This window comes from Pseudonaja textilis, chromosome 1, assembly GCF_049901715.1.
Source record: "Pseudonaja textilis isolate UNSWEBS1 chromosome 1, rPseTex1.2, whole genome shotgun sequence".
In the NCBI taxonomy this organism is placed as follows: domain Eukaryota; kingdom Metazoa; phylum Chordata; class Lepidosauria; order Squamata; family Elapidae; genus Pseudonaja; species Pseudonaja textilis.
Window position 1 is genome coordinate 7,344,466 of NC_141990.1, and position 20,301 is coordinate 7,364,766.

The 20,301-nt window shown below is 42.2% G+C and overlaps 1 protein-coding gene across 6 annotated transcripts in view; it reads left to right on the forward strand.

The window, feature by feature from the left end:
* Positions 1-20,301, forward strand: part of USP32 (ubiquitin specific peptidase 32) — a 206,466-nt gene that overhangs the window by 80,737 nt on the left and 105,428 nt on the right. For all 6 annotated transcript variants that reach the window (XM_087925228.1, XM_087925232.1, XM_087925236.1 and 3 more), the window contains exons 3-4: positions 9,444-9,549; positions 10,732-10,850. In XM_087925228.1, coding sequence (XP_087781354.1) covers positions 9,444-9,549; positions 10,732-10,850 — 225 coding nt within the window. The remainder of the gene's footprint in view (positions 1-9,443; positions 9,550-10,731; positions 10,851-20,301) is intronic.

A 20,301-nucleotide genomic window follows, 5' to 3' on the forward strand; every position in this document is an offset into this window, starting at 1 on the left:
TTTGGAGAATAGCTTGACTCCTTCTTCTTTGGGGGAGCCCCTGAGATATTGGAAGACTGCTATCATGTCACCCCTCGGTCCTTCTTTTCCTCAAACTAGACATACCCAATTTCAGCAACCGTTCAGCAACAGTCTATGTTTTAGCCTCCAGTCCCCTAATCCTCTTTGTTTGATTTCTGGTGGCAAGCCGTTCCATTGGTTAATTGTCCTCATTGTTAGGAAGTTTCTCCTTAATTCCAGATTGTTTCTCTCCTTGATTAGTTTCCATCCATTCTTTCTTGTCTTGCCTTCTGGTACTTTGAAAAATAATGTGACCCCCATCTTCTTTGTGGCAGCCCCTTAAATACTGAAATACTGCTATGAATACACTGTGATGGTCATAAGTGCAAGTACTGATCATAAATCATCACATTTTTCAGTGCCATTGTCACTTTGAACAGTCACTAAACAAGTGGTTGTAAGTTGAGGACTACCTGTATTTGCAGTCCTTTGGACACTTTATTTTGCACAATGTATCAACGTGGAAACCCATCTCTGAAAACTACTAAAACTAAAATCTTATGGTATCTCTGGACACTCGCATAACTGGATAGAAGCATTCCTGTCAAACAGACAACAAATGGTCAAAATTGGGAGTGTCCTATCAAATTCTCTACCTGTCAATAGTGGTGTCCCCCAAGGCAGTATTTTAGGACCAACTCTCTTCATACTCTACATAAATGACCTCTGTGATCATATCAAGAGCAACTGCGTTCTCTTCACTGATGATGTAAAGCTATTCAACACCACAGAAAATACTACTACCCTTCAAAAAGACCTTGACTATGTATCAGGATGGTCAAACAAATGGCAACTTCAAATCTCAACAAATAAATGCTCTGTCCTACATGTTGGCAGAAAAAATCAGAAAATAAAATACAGGCTGAATAGTCAAGACTTTGTTGATGATCCAAACTCTGTCAAGGACCTTGGAGTTGTCATCTCTAATGACCTAAGTGCTAGACCCCACTGTAACTACATAGCCAAAAAGGCATTAAGAGTTGTTAACCTAATCTTACGTAGCTTTTTCTTTGGTAATATTACACTACTAACTACTAGAGCATACAAAACATTTGCTAGACCAAGGTTATGAATAATAAGCTCATCAGTCTGGAACCCACATTATGTATCTGATATTAACACAGTTGAGAAAATCCAGAAATATTTCACAAGAAGAGTTCTTTACTCCTCTATTCGTTGCTTCGTAGAACTACGCTGACTTCGGTCCGATCTAAGTATAGTTATATAAAATCGTACATTGCAGTGTCCTACATGTCAATGAATACTTCAGCTTCAACCTTAACAATACAAGAGCAAACAATAGATACAAACTCAAGGTTAATTGCACCAAACTTGATTGCAAGAAATGCGACTTCAGGAACAGAGTGGTCCATGTCTGGAATACTCTATCTGACTCTGTGGTTTCTTCCCCAGACCCCAAAAACTTTAACCTTAGACTGTCTACTATTCACCTCACCCCTTTTCTAAGAGGTCTGTAGGGGCATGCAAAAATGCACCAACGTGCCTACCGTCCCTGTCCTTATTGTTTCTTTTATTTTTCTTATATCTATCCATGTATTCATAACTATGTTTTTACTTATACCTATTATCTTGTAAGCAATTGACAAACCAAATAAATAAATCTACTCAGAAAAGTATTTAAAAATAGTACTTTTTTTGCCTTTGTAATGACAGAGAAACCGAACCATGCCTCACACAGATAAAATTCCTTCATTGTCAAAAAAAAGGAAGAAAAAAAAAGCCCACACAGAACGTGTTGATTAAAAACAAGTGAAAAAATATATAAAAGGTACAATATATCACTTTAGCTGTAAATAGTTACAATTCTTTATATAGTGCTCTACTGCAATTACTATTCAAGTACATACTATATATACTAATAATACATTTACAAAACTATCTTGTTAACCTGTATTTTGAATAAATAAATGTCACGTATTTCATTATATTTCAAGAAACAGTAAATTATTAGGTTATGAATAATTTAAGTAAGTGTGATCTGGTGATTTTGCCTAGTTTGGTCTAGTTAAAGAGGGAGATGGAAAGTTCTAGTTCCTCCTTAATATGAAAGCCAACCGGGTGACTTTGGACCAATCACCAGGAGAATTCTAATCCGGCCATAGCCCTGATTGATTTATTTAGTGTGTGGCATGTGCTAGCCAGGGAGCACCGAGGTGGCTGCCTGCCTGTGTGAAAGGAATTTTTTCAGGTGGTGTAATCTCTACAGATATGGTAGGCATTTGGGGGAGGATCCTTTCTTAGTCCCTGTGAGATTTATTTGCTCACGGGAATCGAACCACTGAGCTGCCGACCTCAGCAGTGCACAAGCCCAACATCTTACCACATGAGCCCTGAAAGCCAACTAGATAACTTTGAGCCAATCACCAGGAGACAGTGAGTTCTAGTCCCGCCTTAGGCATGAAAGCTGGTTGGGTGATTCTGGGCCAATCACCAGGGGATGGTGAGTTCTGGTCCTGCCTTAGCCCTGAAAGCCAACCGGGTGACTTTGGACCAATCCCTCTCTCTCAGTCCAATCCACCTCACAGGGTTGTTGTGGAAAAAATAGTAGGAGGAATGTGTGTTAAATATACACCGCCTTGAGTTCTTGCCGCCTTGAGCTATTTGTGAAAATAATAAAAGATGGGATAGAAATAAATATATAAATCAATATGTAAATGAATAAATAAATGTAAAAATAACAGAATAACAGAAGTGGGAACGTCTGTTGCTAAGCAAGGCAGTAGTTAAGTGAATGGTGCTCAGTTTTATGACTTTTGCCATGATTTATTCATTCATGAAATATATTTGCTGCCCGCCTCTTGTTCAATGGCTCTGGGCAATGGTTGAGCCAATCATTGCAGTTGTTAAGGGAGCTACACAATTGTTGAACAATTGCTGGTATTGAGTGCCCAGTTTTTGATCATATGGCCGTGGGGATACCACAGTGGTCATAAATACGAGGGCTAGTCATAAAGTCACTTCTTTTCAGTGCTGTTGTAAGTTTTTAAGGTCACTAAATGAATGGCTTAAGTCAAGAACTGTCTCTATATGGGTGGATATACATGCACGTAGTCCTCGACTTACATCTACGATTGAGCTCAAAATTTCTGTTACTAAGTGAGATACTTTTTGAGTGAATTTTGCCCTGTGTTACGACCTTTCTTGCCACAGTTGATAAAGTGAATCCCTGCAGTCTTGAAGTTACTCAGTGAATTGGGCTCCCCCAATGTCTTCGCTGGTCAGAAGGTCTCAAAAGTGATCACATGACCCCAGACACTTCAACCGTCATAAACATGAGTCGCCAAACCTCTGAATTTTGATCACGTGACCATGCGGATGCTCCAACGGTCTTAAGTGTGAAAAACGCCTATGTCACTTTTTTCAGTGCCATTTGTAACTTTAAATAGTTGCTCAACTGATGTGCATACGTGGAGAACCCTCTGTATATAGGTGGATATCAGTACTAGCCATGATGGAGCGCCAAAAAAGGGAATATTTGTAGCTCAGGGTTGAAAGGAGGGGTCCATAGTGTTCTCTGAGCTTGTGGTAACTTGGAAACAAGTGCAGGAATGTTTTACCAGAATCGGCTTCTTACAGGTCATGCCGGTATGTTGCTCCTAATGAATTCTTTGAAGGTTTTTACAGTTTTCGTCAAGGCTCATGATTTAATTAGGGCGACCGCTGGAATCCTGACAGCTTGCTTGTTTTCTTGCAGACATTTCATTACCCAACTAGGTAACATCACCAGTGCTAGTAAGGAGTGCTGTTTGCTGTCAGTTTATATTCTGGTGACTTGCCTATCTGTGTGGGGGTAGTCTTATGAGATTCTTTGGTTGGGCTGTTTACTGATGGCTTTTTGGCAGTTTCTTGATTAGGGTATTGCTTACTTGATTGTTGGTCTGAAGTTGACCTTGGAGTTAAGATAGGCTGATCTGGGTGCTGATTATTGATGGAATCTTTTTGTTCTCTTTTGGGCAGGTTGATTGTCTCTTTTGAATAGTCTATAGTTGTTAACAGAGAACAGATAATCAGAGTTGGAAGGGACCTTATAGGTCATCTAGTCCAACCCCCCGTCCTATACCATTTCTGACAAATGGCAGCCCAATCTCTTCTTGAAGGTCTCAAGTGATGGCGCTCCCACAACATCCAAGGGCAAGCTGTTCCATTGGTTGATTGTTCTCACTGTCAGAAAGTTTCTCCTTGTTTCCAAGTTAAATCTCTTCTTGTTCAGTTTCCATCCATTATTCCTTGTCTGGCCTACAGGTTCTTTAGAAAATAGCTTGACCCCTTCCTCTCTGTGGCAGCCCCTCAAATATTGGAAGATGCTCTCCTGTCTCCCCTGGTCCTTCTCTTCACCAGACTAGCCAAGCCCAGTTCCTGCAACCGTTCGTTGTATGTTTTAGCCTCCAGTCCCCTAATCATCCTGGTTGCTCTTCTCTGCACTTTTTCTAGCGTCTCAACATCTTTTTTATAATGTGGTGAACAAAACTGGATGCAGTACTCTAGGTGTGGTCTTACTAAGGCTTTATAGAGTGGTATTAGTACTTCCCTTGATTTTGACTGTATCCTTCTGTTAATACAACTTAGGATTGCATTAGTTTTTTTGGCGGCTGCTGCACACTGCTGGCTCATATTTAGCTGGTTGTCCACTAAGACTCCAAGATCCCTCTCCCAGTTACTGCTATTGAGCCTGGTTTCACCCAGTCTATATGTGTACTTTTGATTTTTCTTGCCTAAGTGTAGGACTTTACTTTTCTCTACACTGAATTTCATTTTGTTAGATACGGCCCAGTGTTCTATTCTGTCAAGATCCATCGGGCTCTTGAGCCTAACTAACATGTTGTTCATGTCTATGTGTCTATGGAAGGCTGATCGGTCAGAGTGCCAGGCTTCTAGAAATTCCTTGGTGTTTTGGGATTTGGCCTGGTCTAGGATGGTCACGTTTTCCCAGTTGCTTCTGTGCTTCGGAATTGGCCCATCATGTCATTGCTAAGGCTTGTGGTTGGAGCTACAGGACAGGCTACGTTATTTTTATTTTAAAAGCGAAGGGTGGTTTGTTCCAGGGTGACTTCTCACATGACTGCTGGAGCCTATAAATAATCACTTTGCACTTCAACCTGGACAGGAACTAATAAGTGATATGATACATGTGTGATCAGAATAAACGAGTAAAAGAGGCTTAGGGATGCAAAGGCGTCCCAGGATAATGTTGCAGGATCCAATCTGGGTCAGTCAGTCTTGTTGGGAGAAAAATCCATCTGGGTTCAGTTCCAAGCTGGGAGAAAGGCACTGGAAATAAAATGGAGGCTGGAGGCTTATTGGAAAGAAAGGTTCTCTTAACTGATGAAGCAGAACCACCAACCACATATGATTCTGAGATAGCTGACAAAATGGAGTTTAGAGTGGGTGGATTTTTATACCTTCTGGATTCCTCTGGGAGTCATGTAGGGGTCATAGCTGGCTCTATAGGCAAAAGAGGAAATGCAAATCCTAGGTGTCTGTCTGAACTAATTTTGCCAACCTTTTGTTTGTTGCTTATCTGAGTTTCTGACTTGACCCGGTCTTTCTGAATGGATTACCCAATCTGCATTTCTAAAAGCTGGCCTCCTCAGTTTCTGCTCGGGGCAGGAAAACTAGGGCTGGTTTCTGCCTCCCTTAAGATTATTTTTACATTTCTCCTTTAGGGGAAATGTAACATTCAGCCTTTTTTTAATGTTTCCCAAATGTTTCATTCTTCTGGGGATGTGGGTGGGAGGCAGCTTCCCAGTCTTCTGAGCTTTCGGAATCATTCTGGAGCCCATCCTCAGGGAACTTCTCTCTAGTAAGAGTGTGTGCTTTGGGCTATTCTCTTGTGTGGCATTTATATGGTGCCTGTATAGCTTTTTAGCTGTTCAGCTACTAAAACAGGCACCACACAAATACGACGCATAGAAAAGCCCAAAGCACATATTCTGGTAGAAGAGAGACATCCCCTGAGGGTAGGCTCGGAATCTCGGAAGACTATACCTCTGACCCCGGTGACCGACCCAGATTGGATCCTCCAGGTACCGTGCTTGTGGGCTAAGAAGGGATCAAGAACGGGCAATTAATTTTCTCAAAGGGCCACATGAGAAACGGAGAGGAACAAAACTGGAAAAGTGAAAAGATTCCGACAGATGAGAATGTCAAAATATTAGAACGTGCAGAAATGAATAGGTTAACCCTTGCAATTAAAGAAAAGGAACAAACGGAATATTATATGACACGGGAATTATTTTATCAATGGCTGGAGAATAAAAACGGAAACTAGAAATTAAAGAAGACGAGCAAAAAACGTGAATAAGAATTAAATATGCTAAGAAGGGGATTGTTATAATAATTAGGTATCTTATGCGTTAGTAATATAAAGTAAGAATAGAGTACTGATATTATACTAATGAGCATGTGTTCATTGTAATTGTTATTGCACAAGATATTTGTACCCAAACGACGCACTGTTTAAACAGAAGAGGGATTGTTTGCATAAAATAAAATAAATTTATTAAGAGAGAGAGAGAGACAGAGAGAGACAGAGACAGAGACAGAGAGAGAGAGAAAAAACTGAGGGGCCAAACCAATATCTCCCAGGTCCATTCCACCTGGAAGGCCGCACTTCAACTGTGGTGGCAGTGGGTGGCTGAGCCCAGGTCCCCTCACGCCATGACCGCTGCCTCCTCAGGCTGCGCCAGACAAGGGACAAGTGCTGCCCAGGACAGAAATGACCTTTTCTCCTCATCCTCCTGCAGCTTCCAGCTGACCGAAGGAGCATGTGGCAAATGTGCCGAGCTGGACCGGACTTGGCTTCTCCTTCCATCCACTCCCACGGCGTACTTATTTACATTCGATTTCTAATTTCCCTCTTTTTTTAAAAAAAGGTTTTGTTTATTAGTTTATAATATACAATACAAAAATACAAAAGAAAATAGAAGGAAAACAAGGGAGGAAAAAGGGAAGGGAATAGTGTAGGGCAGGGGTGTCCAACCTTGGCAACTTTAAGACTTGTGGACTTCAACTCCCAGAATTCCTCAGCCAGCAAAGCTGGCTGAGGAATTCTGGGAGTTGAAGTCCACAAGTCTTAAAGTTGCCAAGGTTGGACACCCTGGTGTAGGGCAAAGGGGACAAAGAAAGAAAAGGTGTTGACCTCCCTTTGGTGCCGTCGAATAAGATAATAGCATCAAACCTCAACTTTTTATTTTTACATAATTTCTATAATAACAAACCTATTAATCCTCTGTAATGATTCTCAGTCATCCAGGTGATGGTTGTCCCAAAGGTGCTTTTTTTTCAGGAGGCCATTGGACTTTCTTGTTTTTTCTTTTGAAGACATTTCGCTTCTCATCCAAGTAGCTCTGCTGGCTGGAGAATTCTGGAAGTTGAAGTCCACAAGTCTTAAAGTTGCCAAGTTTGGAAACCTCTATTTTAGAGGGTTGTTGAAGCACTTGGAGGTTTATATGTGTCCTCAGGGACACCTGAGTAGTGCTAATGGTTCCTGTAATCTGCAATTTTTGTGGAAATCCATTCATACCTCCAGAACATTCAAAGGGTGTTCGTCCCAAAGTGCATAGCTAAAAGCTAAAGGACTTCTGAACAAATGTCCTTGAAGAAAAAACAAGAAAGTTCAGTTGCCTCCCGAAAAAGCACCTTTGGGAAAACCTATTAATCAGCAAAACCCAAAATCGATTTGATTTCTAGTTTCCAATTGACTCACATGGGCCAGAGAGGGACAGCCAAAAGCCTGGATGTGGCCTAAGGGCTGTAAAACATAGCTAGTCCTTGACTTACAACAGTACGCTTAGTGACCGTTCAAAGTTACAGTGGCACTGAAAAAAAAAGTGACTTGCAACCATTTATCACCCACATCCCCATGGTCACATGGTCAAAATTCAAACCACTTGCCGTCTGACTCACATTTATGACGATTTGCAGTGCCCTGGGGTCACGTGATTCCCCTTTTGCAACCTTCTGACACGTGTGACTGACTAATTGATTCACTTAACTGTGGCCAGAAGAGTGGTAAAGTTGGGCAAAATTGACTTAACAACTGTCTCCCTTAGCCACATAGATTTTGGGCTCAATTGTTGTAAGCCAAGGACTACCTGTATCGGGTCTAGGGTGGATGCTGGGTCCTCCGCATAGGTGCGCATAGCCGTAAAAAACACCTGCCCAGGTTACGACTGATGAACCCAACCAAGTCAGCACTCCGAGACGATCAGATTTCTCAACTGTTTTATTCAGTACATCATTTTTGGAACGCCTGAAAGCACAACCAACTCTAAATATGTCCCGCGGTTTTTGTCAAATTGAAAGAATTGGATGTTCCCCTCCCTCTTTGTCACAGGTCACATTGTCCAATCAGGTGTCCTGGCATCCATCCGCCCCGACAACTCCTTCTGTAGTCTCCAAACAGCCCCTGTTGAGAAGACCTGGGTTCCCAACTGTTGTTATTGTCTGGTCTGACACTCCAAGCCTCTACACCAGGGGTGTCAAGCTCGATTACATTGAGGGCCACACCGGGGTTATTTATTTATTTATTTATTTTGTCAATTGCTTACAAGATAATAGGTATAAGTAAAAACATAGTTATGAATACATGGATGGGTTGTGTTTGACCTGGGGGGGAGGGCGTGGCCAGGGGAGGTGTGGCCAGCTCAATATCACTAATTGAGGCTCCGTTTTCGGCCCGCGATGGCCTCCTGAGGCCCTCTGCCAGCAAAAACGGAGCTCTGGGAGGCTGTGCGCGGCCCGCTTGGGCTCCATTTTTGCTGGCAGAGCCACCGCAAGCTAGTCCTTCACTGTTTCCAGGGGTGGGCCCACGGGCCAGATTGAAGCATCCCACGGGCCGGATCTGGCCCGTGGACCTTGAGTTTGACACCTTGCTCTACACAAACACGCACACACACACACACACACACACACACACACACTGTGGCAAGCTGAGAAACAAAAAGATGGCTGCAGCAGCCTAGATGCGTTTCAAAGTAGACAGCACCTTCCTGAGCACCAGAGGCCACTGAACTTGGGGCCAGTCGCTCATCAAAGTTAACGCTGGCCTAACACTTTTGAATATACAAAATGCTTCGCGTGCATTTATGAAGTTATGAGCTCATCATCGCTCACCCAAATTACAAAGAGGAAGAAGCTCTTTGACGAAGCCCACCTGGTGAGTTCATGACTGTTGGCCCTGGTTTGAAATGGAGTCATCTTGATTTGCAAATCCCCCCCCCACTTTAAAACCGTAAACAATAGATTTGGCATAATGACTTCTAAACTCTCTTCGCTTCTCCGCAGCCGGAGGTACAGGAGGGCCCAGAGAATTTCCTCTTCTGATCACCCAGTTTGACATTTTTCTCCCTATTTCCTTTCAGGTCATATACTGTTCTTTTGGTGGCACATCGAAAGGTCTACATTTCAATAACCTGATAGTAGGCTTAGTCCTGCTGACAAGGGGCCGAGATGAAGAGAAAGCCAAATGTAAGTATGAAGTTATTGCTCAAGCAGCTCATGGCTGTCCCATGGTGGCTTTTCCCAAAAGGCAGCTGGATTTTCTTGCATTTTTTCCTGTGAAAACATTTCCCCTTCTCATCCGAGAAGCTTCCTCAGTTCCGAACTGAAGAAGAACTGAGAAAAGAAGAACCAAAGCAGCTTTTTAGATGAGAAGGGAAATGTTTTCAAAGGGGGAAAAAAAAAAAACCCAAGGAAGTCCAGTTGACTTTTGAAAAAAGCACTTTTGGGATAAGTATCAGTCATGTTTGGAAGAGAGAGAAGGCACAGGGAGATGGGTGGCCCAGCTCAGCTGGAATTTTCACAATTGTGTAGCTGAATTTGCCTGAAAAGGTATAGGGTTTCCTGTCTTCGTGGTGGGTTGGACTAGAAGACCTCCAGGGTCCTTCCTATTCTATTCTATTCTATTCTATTCTATTCTATTCTATTCTATTCTATTCCTATTCTATTCCATTCCATTCCACTCCATTCCATTCCATTCCATTCTATTCTTATTCCACTCCACTTCATTCCATTCTTCTTATTCTATATTCCTATTCTCTATTCCCTATTCCCTAGTCTTATTCCTATTCTTAATTTCAGTTTAGAGTCTGGTTGAAAAGCATCACCACCTTAGACTTCTGACACCAAAGTGAATCCTGGTCAAACCTGCCATCCCAACTGCTCCAGCACTGCTTAGCTAGATGCCAGGCTGTCCTGAGTAAAGGAGAGGGGGAGGAGGGACCTGTGGGGTAGGATGAAGAGGGGCAGATCAAAGAAACCGAAAGATCTAGACCAGGGATGTCCAACCTTGGCAACTTTAAGACTTGTGGACTTCAACTCCCAGAATTCCTCAGCCAGCAAAGCTGGCTGAAGAATTCTGGGAGTTGAAGTCCACAAGTCTTAAAGTTGTCAAGGTTGGACACCCCTGATCTAGACATTGCTCGTGATACTTATTTTACATAAAGACCCATGCCCTTTGCAGTGGAAATATCGGATGATTTTAAGAACAATTGTATAGATGTTTTGTAAAAAAATGATTTTAGGAGTATAACCATTCCTGTTTCTTAAAACGATGTGAAATAATGGACATCACCAGCTCGATCACGATTTCTGACTTGCACAGAAATACTTATTTTGCTCTGTTGTACATTGCTTTGTCTTCTCTCTTAGATATTTTCAGCCTATTTTCCAATGAATCTGGGAGCCATGTTGCCCGTGAAGAGATGGAGAGGATGCTTCTCATAATTGATGGAAAAGTCCCTGAATGTCTAAAAAAATGCTTCTCTGAGGTAATTCCTGACGATTATCCACTTTCTGTTTAATACTGCATTCCTTTTTCCCCCCTCTCAAAAGTATCATTATTCTGCCTTGGTATCAGTCTCTTTTTAATGATGCTAATTTTGGTAATGCTGTATTAATTTGTTTTAAAAAATGCAATGTATTAAATCATATCACTGTATTAATATCGTATCACATACTAATTTTAAATACTGCTCCTGAAAATCAGTTCGTAATAGCTTGAGAGACAGTCTAACTGAAGCAGGCCCTGCTGTCACCTGGCCAACATATCCCTTGTCCCATTTTTAAATAAATATTTACTTTGGCCGTGCTTCATGTATTGTAGAGTTTGCCTTTGATTTAACAGGCGTTGGTTTAATGCTCCTTGTTTTTAAGAGGTTAAATATGTGTCATAAGGGTTTGAAGTGGCAAGGACAGGAGGGAAAGAGCTAGGAGGTTGGGGATCTACCTAGTTTTATAAGTCATAAAAAAGCAGCAAAGAAGTAAGGGAGAAATTATGCAGGTCGTCCTCACTGAACACAACTGAGCCCCAGATTTTTGCTTACTGTAATTTCAACAGAGAACGCCTGTAATTTCAAAACACCACCCCAAAAGGAAGACCCAGATCGTATGTTTCTGCCAACAGTTATGGGATACAGGTAGTTCTCAATTTACAGCCATTCATTTAGTGACTGTTGAAATTTGCAACGGCAGTGAAAAAAGTGGCTCACGCCCATTGTAGCTTGGCAACCAACATGTATTTATGATGGCGACCGTATCCCAGGGTCATGTGATCGATCTTTGCGATCTTCTGACCAGCAAAGTCAGTGGGGAAGCCAGATCCACTTAACAACTGTGTTACTCACTTGACAACTGCAGTTTATTCACTTAACAACTGTGGTGTCAGGTCTGCCCAAGGAAGAAAATTCCCCAACTCCAACGGGATAGAGAAGAGGTGCTCTGACTGAGTTGGAAATGATTGCAGCGCAGGCAAGGCAAGATCTGATTCAAAAGGCGTGAAAGTTACAGATTGAAAGTTTCCCCAAACCCCTCCCCCCCCCAGAGGGTCCAGTGCTGAGGGTCCAAACGATGCCCAGTATAATGTTGTGTGAAGCTCATCTTCAGGTATTTTGCCCATCTGGAGTCCGAGGCGGGTTGGCCTTGACAGGGTGTAAACAACTCCACTCGGCAGCACAGTTATTCTTGAGAGCAAGCCTCCCTTTCAGTTCACATGGGATCTCACCTCCCCAGCTCACTTCCCCATTCAAATTTAATAAATAAGTCCTGGAGTGAAGTTGTTGGGTTTCTGCTGGACGTCCTTTGCACACCCTCTGGACTTGGGGCTCATTAAAATTCTGTCTGTAAAAAAGCAGCAGGGGGGAGTTGGCGTACCTGAGGATTAAAATCCTGCGAAGCCTGTCAGTCTCTCCCCTCGTATCGTCAATCTAATTTGATGCGATGTGTGTTGAAAGCTGGTCGGAAACAAATACTCTTCCCTCAGCCCTTGGGAAAGGTTCAGTCAGGATCATGCTGCTGTTGTTCTTCAGGGGTTTTTATTTAAAACAAATTTAAAAAAAAACAACAACCACTGTTATACCATCCAGATGTTTCAACAACCTCTCAAGATTATTTTATTATTTTATTTATTTGTTTATTTATTTTTGTCAGTTGCTTACAAGATAATAGGTATAAGTAAAAACATAGTTATGAATACACGGATACATATAAGAAAAATAAAAAAATATAAAAGAAACAATAGGACAGGGAGGGTAGGCACATTGGTGCGCTTATGCACACCCCCTACAGACCTCTTAGGAAAGGGGTGAGGTGAGTAGTAGACAGTCTAAGGTTAAAGTTTTTGGGGTTTGGGGAAGAAACCACAGAGTCAGGTAGAGTCTTCCAGGCATTGACCACTCTGTTGCTGAAGTTGTATTTCCTGCAATCAAGTTTGGTGCGATCAACCTTGAGTTTGCCTCTATTATTTGCTCTTGTGTTGTTATGGTTGAAGCTGAAGTATTCATTGACAGGTAAGTCATTGCAATGTATGATTTTATATACCATACTTAGATCAGACCGAAGGTTTTCTAGGTCTAGAATTTTGAGTCTGGTGGCATAAAGATATTCTGCAACGAGTAGAGGAGTGGAGAACTCTTTTTGTGAAATATTTCTGGACTTTCTCAACAGTGTTAATATCAGATACGTAATGTGGGTTCCAGACTGATGAGCTGTATTTGAATATTGGTCTAGCAAATGTTTTGTACGTTCTAATTATTAGTGTAATATTACCAGAGAAAAAGCTATGTAAGATTAGGTTAACAACTCTTAATGCCTTTTTGGCTATGTAGTTACAGTGGGCTCCAGTACTTAGGTCATTTGAGATGAGTATTCCAAGGTCCTTGGCGGAGTTTGGATCATCAACAAGGTCTTGACTATTCAGCCTGTATTTTATTTTCTGACTTTTTTTGCCAATATGTAGGACAGAGCATTTATTTGTTGAGATTTGAAGTTGCCATTTGTTTGACCATCCTGATACATAGTCAAGGTCTTTTTGAAAGGTAGTAGTATTTTCTGTGGTGTTGAATAGCTGTACATCATCAGTGAAGAGAACGCAGTTGCTCTTGATATGATCACAGAGGTCATTTATGTAGACTGTGAAGAGAGTTGGTCCTAAAACACTGCCTTGGGGGACACCACTATTGACAGGTACAGAATTTGATAGGACACTCCCAATTTTGACCATTTGTTGTCTGTTTGACAGAAATGCTTCTATCCAATTATGCAGTTGTCCAGAGATACCATAAGATTTTAATTTTAGGAGTAGTTTGTCATGTACCACTGAATCAAAGGCTTTACAGAAGTCTATGTAGATTGCGTCTATTGTTTTGCCCTGATCGAGTTGTGTAGTCCATATGTTTTTGCAGTGCAAGAGTTGCAGATTGCAGGATAGTTTTTTTCTGAAATGAAATTGTTTATTAGAGAGTAGGTTGTTTGTCTCTAAGTGGAGGATAATGGATTGGTTAATAATTGATTCCATGACTTTACAGGTGACGCAGCATAAGGAGATTGGACTGTAATTTTCAATTAGGCCATGGCTTGTGACCATAGGTTAGGCAAGGAGCTGGTCCTGAAAGATTTTTCAAAGATTATGCTTAGAGGTTCGGCTATGGCAGTGGATAGCGTTTTTAAGAAGTAGGCACATATTCCATCCAGTCCAATAGATAGAGATGGTTTTGGATTGCATAGTGCTTTTTCAACATTGTCTTCTGTAAAATTAATATGTATTAGATCATTGTAGTTGTCTGTTGTTCGACTAGGAAATACTGGGCATGATCCATTGCTGTTTGCAAATACTGAGCCAAAGAATGTTGCAGTCTTTACCATTAGGTCCTTTCAGGGGTGGGATGGACCTTGAGTCTTTTAGTTTGTTGTTTACAAAATTGTAGAAAGCGCAGGTGGAATTGGTGCGTAGAAGGTTTTCCTCTTGTTTAATGTGATAATTGGTGCATTCAGTTTTTATCTGGTGGCATAAATTTTTGTATCGGCTTTTGAAGTTGGCAACGTGACCAGATTTGTTTTTCCACCAAAGTGATTTCTTTTTGGATTGAAGTTTCCTTATTGTCATGGGTAACTCGTTTTATTCTGGTTTTGGGAGTTGTTAATGGTACATATAGTTCGATGACTCTTTTGACTTCAAGTAAAAATATGTTCTAATGGTCTTCTACAGTATTGCATCCAGAGAATAGAAATTGTCAATCAAGGGATGAGAGATTGTTGTTTATAAGATCATAGTTGCCTTTTTTGAAGTTATAATTGGGGATTCCATCGTTGTGATGATTTTTGTGTGGATGTATGTTGAGACAAAAGTCAATCACGTTGTGGTCACTGTTGGAAAAGGGTTCTTTAATTTGTATTCCATAAATTGAATTCAAATTATTGCAGAAGATGAGATCGAGGCAGTTGTTAAGTTGAATGTTGTTGGTTACTAGTTGTTCTAGTCCCAGATTTGTTACTGCATTGTAGAAGGTTGCGTGTGTGGGTTCAGTTGTACATTCATTAACGATCCAGTTAATATGAGGTAGATTGAAGTCACCAAGGAAGATAAAAGTGTGTAGAGAGGATGTTGCCCATGTTAGTAGTGTATTTAGCTTGTTTGCATGTTCAATGTCATAATCATGGGCCCTGTAACATAGTAAGAACCGAAATGTGATATTTAAGGACAGTTCACAGACGATGGTCTCAGGAAGAGCAAGCTCCTGGGTAACTTGGATGTTTTTTAGATGTAGGGACTTTTTGTAGAAGATAGCAACACCACCTCCTCTATGGATTTTACGATCTGATCGGTAAACATGATAGTCTGTTACTGTGGTAATGGAGTCATGGAGAGATATGTATATTTTTTAAAAATATCTGCCAATAAAGGAGAATACCTGTAGCTCAGAGTTGACATGAGGAGTCCTTGGTACTCCCTGAGTTTGCTTAGTTTCTTGCAGACGTTTCATGACCCAACTAGGTAACATCATCAGGGCTAGCAAATATGTACCAGTAATCTTGATGTTCGGGTAATAAAACATCTGCAAGAAAACAGGCAAGCTCAGAGACCATTAAAGCCCCCCTCAAAAAAATCCCAGGGCACGTATATTTGCCTTCATTTGTACAGGATATAAGTCCAGGCTAAAAGAGATAAAAGGAAAATTCAGTAATAAAATATGTACGTGGTACAAAATAAATAAATAAATCAGTATCCGGGTAAATACATTGTACATACACACACACACACACACACACACACAATCTGTTTGATATAACGGATTCTTAGATCATCTGCCTTAGCATAAACTTGGCAGTTCTGCTCCTTATATATGCTTATATAAAGGATCCATTGTGTGTCCCCTCTCTGTGTGTCAGTCAAGATGGCTGCTTTTCCAGTGTCAAATAAGGCCATTTACGATGGCAGATTTCCCCCCCCCTTCCTCTTCTGTGTGTGGGCGAAACAGATAAGCATCTCTGATGGGCTGTTTGTGACTTTCTCACTGCTAGGAGGATAGTTATGTAAGTACCAAAGATTAGAATCAGGTAAGTTTTCTCCCAGAAAGTAGGATGCTACCTGGACCCTGAGAAGAGAGTGTCTCTTTGTTGTGGTGTTTTTGAGGGGAAAACAAAGAATAATTCTAGTGTTCTGCATAGTGTGGGTTAGCTTGTTTTGATCAGAAAAAGACTAGATGAGTCTATTGCTTTCCATATCTGGGTAAATCACCCAGAATTGGATAAATGGAGGGGTTTTTTTTTTTGTAATAACACAAATTCATTACCCAATCACAACTGGAACATTTGAATACAGATAGTCCTCGATTTTAGACTAAAATTGGACCAGAATTTCTGTTGGTAAGCAAGATGGACGTTAATCCCACCAGGCTGAAGGTTGACTAAACCTTTCATCCTGAGGTGGGTAAAATGAGGACCCAAATCGTTGTGGGCAAGAGGCTGACTCTGTAAAACCACTTAGAAAGGGTAACAAAGCACTCTAAAGCAGTATATAAGTCTAAGGGCTCTTGCTATTGCTAATCCCCTGTTTTACGCACTTTTTGCCATGACTATTAAGCAAAGCTTAACTCTAGGTCAGACATGTCCAATCTTGGCAATGTTAAGACCAGTGGATGTCAGCATGGTTGGCTGAAGAATTCTTGGGAGTTGAAGTCCACTGCTTACAGTTGCCAAGGTTGGACACCTTGGACCTAGACTACAGGGAGTCCTCATTTTACGACCACAATTGAGCCCAGAATTTAGGTTGCTAAGTGAAACATTTGTTACAGTGAGTTTTGGTCCCATTTGACGACTTTCCTCGCCATGTTTGTTAAGCGAATCTGGTTTCCCCATTGACTTTGCTCGTCTAAAGGTCGCAAAAGATGAATCTCATACCCTGGGACACTGCAACCGTCATAAATGTGCATCGGTTATCAAGCATCCGAATGTAAGTCACGTGACCCTGGGGATGCTGCAACGGTCAGGAGTGTGAAAAAAATGGCCCCTTTTTTTCAGTGCTGTAGTAACTTCGGGTGGTCACTAAATGAACTGTTGTACCTCAAAGGACTCCCCATATTGCAACTAGCTAATAATATATGGAAAATACTTCTAAGAGCAGCCGGTATTTGTGATCAGTTGCCATACATGGTTATTGGCATTTGGATTTTGCTTTATGGGTGGGGTGAGAGAGGCTGCTGGCACCAGATGTGCATTTGGCAGCCAGTTGTGCTTTCGATACTTGGCAAGGCAACTAAGCCAGCTGACGACTTGCCAGCTGCAGTCACAGCTGCCTTGTGCATGGCAGTTTTCTTCTCATGCCTCGAGAAGGTTCAGTCCGAGTCCCTGGACACCTTCAGTGAGGGCTTCATCTCCTTGGGAATGTCAGATGTTCTCAAAGCATACCAGTGCCAGGTGAGGAATCATAGAGTTGACCTTCCAGATCAACTCCCGGCCCATCACATCCTAGACAGGCAGCAATCCAGATTTCAATTTCAAGTGGAATTTTGCACATCGGCATGATGGTGAAATTGCAGTCAGTTTGGGGTAGTGGTTAAGGCCCTGGCTTAGAAACCAGGAGGCTGCGAGTTCTAGCAGCAGCTAGGTGACTTTGAGCCAGTCATCAGGAGATGGTGAGTTCTAGTCCCGCCCTAGGCATGAAAGCCGGCTGGGTGTCTTGGGGCCACTCCCTCCCTCTCAACCTAACTCACTTCACGAGGATGTTATAAGGGAAAATAGGAGGAGGAAGGAGTATTATGAGCCTTGGAGGCACAGTGGTTAGCGTGCTACTTCTTCTGATTGCCGGCATGACCCAACTTGGTAACATCATCAGTGCTAGAAGGGAGTAGGGGATTGCAGAGTGGAGGAGGAGGAGGAGCAGGAAGGCTCTGGAGTCCTTGGTGCTCTCTAAGCTTGGTGGTTTTCCTGCAGACCTTTCTTCCTTTCTTAGGTGATATCATCAGTGCTTTCCTCTCGTTCTGTGAATAGCCAAAACCCCACTTTATTTATTATTTTTAGTATTGATTGCTCCAGATCATTTCGAGCATTAACTTTCTTGCTCCCATCTTCACATGCCCTGCTTTTTTCAAAAAAAATACACCCTTCTTTTCTTTTCTAAAAAAAAAACCCCCAACCCCTTGTCCTTTTTTGTTTCTCAATTTCTCCGAGAGCTCTTTGTTGATCCCATCAATATTCTCCTCTTGTTGTTGTTTTTTGTTGTTTTCTTTTTCCCCTCTTTGGTATGTTTTGGGTTTGGGACTGAGCTATCTTATTTCCCCCCCCACCCCCATACCCCAGAATTTCTCAACCCACCCTTGTACTGTTTTTGTCCCCCCTCAGGATTTTTATCGGTGGAATTCTTCTTCTTTTTTTCCCCCCCGTTAGATGTTTGATCTTAGCTCTCTTGAATGTAGAACACTAATTGGCTGTTTTCCAGCTCTCACTGCCTGCGGGCCTAAGATAATAGAGTCGCTCTCTTCCCGTGGTTCTTACAGCTTTTGCTTCCTCCACCGTTTCTTCCTTCTTGGTTAAGTATTAATCCCAATACAGCTTATCCCCAGTTCTTTCCGTCTCCTTCCAGACAATGACACTGCTCAGTACAGTCGTCCTTGACTTATAAAAAGTTCGCGTAGTGACTGCTCGACGTAACAATGGCACTGGAAAAAGTGACGTACGGTCTTTTTTTCACCCTTGCAACTGTTGTGGCATCCCCGTGGTCCCGTGATTTACATTCGGAGGCTTGACAACTGACTCACTTTTACGACAGTTGGCAGGGTCACGTGATCTCCTTTCGCAACCTTCTGGCAAGCAATGGGGAAAACCAGATTCACTTAACAACCGTGTGATTCATTTAACAATTTCAGTGATTCACTTAACAAAAAAACAACAACAGAATAACAAGAGTTGGAAGGAACCCTGGAAGTTCTTCCTGTTCCAGTGGTCACCAACTGGTGGCGAAGAGCTTGGAGGGCCTCGTTCCAGTGGGACTGCATCATGGCCTGGAACTGGCTGGCCATCTCAGCCCGCTGTGAACTCCTGCAGATCTTCCCTCTGCTTGGAAAGCCTGTGCTGCTCCTAGTCCTCAGTGAGTTGCTTCTGCTGAGTCTCCTCCTCCGTCAGATCCAATTTGAACGGAGCCAGCTATTTTGCCCACTCTCTTTCTCGCGATGGCTGCTTCCTGTTGGGGGACCCTAAGGGGGTCCCGAGTGGGCAGGCGAGGAGCGGCTGGGAAGGGAAGGGTGAGCAAGAGGCCGGTGACATTGAGTTGGCCATGCCCACCCAGTCACATGACCATCTCTAGCCACGCCCACCCAGCCGGTCATTAGGCAGATCATATTAGCGGTCCACGGGATTTAAAATTATGAATTTAATGGTCCCTAAGTTACAAAAGATTGGTGATGCCCTGATCTATTCTAGCCCTCTGCTTAGGAAGGAGACGTTATACCATTCCAGACAAATGTTTCCCAATCTTTTCTTAAAAGCCTCCAGTGCTGGAGCATTCACAGCTTCTGGAGGCAAGTTGTTCCACTGATTAATTGTTCCAGGAAATGCCAGGAAAGTCCTCCTTAATTCCAGGTTCCTTTTCTCCTTGATGAGTTTCCACCCGTCGCTTCTTGTTCTGCCTTCAGGTGCTTTGGAGAATAGCTTGACTCCCTCTTCTTTGGGGCAGCCCCTGAGATATCGGAAGACTGCTATCATGTCACCCCTTAGTCATTCTTTTTCATTAAACTTTAAACAAAATTAAAACGTGACAAGAAAAGTCGTAAAATGGGGCAGACCTCACTTAACAAATTTCTCACTTAGCAACATAAATAATTGGGCTCAGTTGTGGTCACAAGTTGAGGACTGCCTGTAGGTAAAAAAAAACAACCTATTACAGATATCAAAAAACCTGGAACACGTTACCTGCAGAACACCTCTTGGTAAGAGCTAGGTGACACTCTAATAGAAAAGATTTCAATTTTGCCCTTAGGCATAACCACGGTCTGTTTCCCCCCAGCACCCGTCCCCCCACAGCCTTAGTGATGCATTTTTGCAAAATTGTACCGGAGACGTTGTCTTGCTAGCTATCTCCACGCCGAAATGTATTCTCTTTTACCAAGCTGTCTATTCCTGATAAGCTTGCTGGAGGCGGAATCTAATCCCATTTTTTGCCAAAGGGGTTAAAAATACAGGCACGCCAGTACAGGGCTCCTGAAGTTAATCATAGTTTTCTTTCAGGGTGGTTTTTGAATGCAACAGCAGGCTCTGGGGTTGAACAAAAAAAAAAAAGTCAGCTTTCTGATGTGCCGGCAAAGGAATTGGGAGGAATATTTTATTTTTTTAAACCAGGTTTTCCACCTGCCATTACAAAGAATCAGAAAACAACAGCAGTCATTTTAAGCGAGAGACGACTTGAATGGATATTCCTCTCAAGCTTATCAAGAGCAGAGATTGAGGAAAATG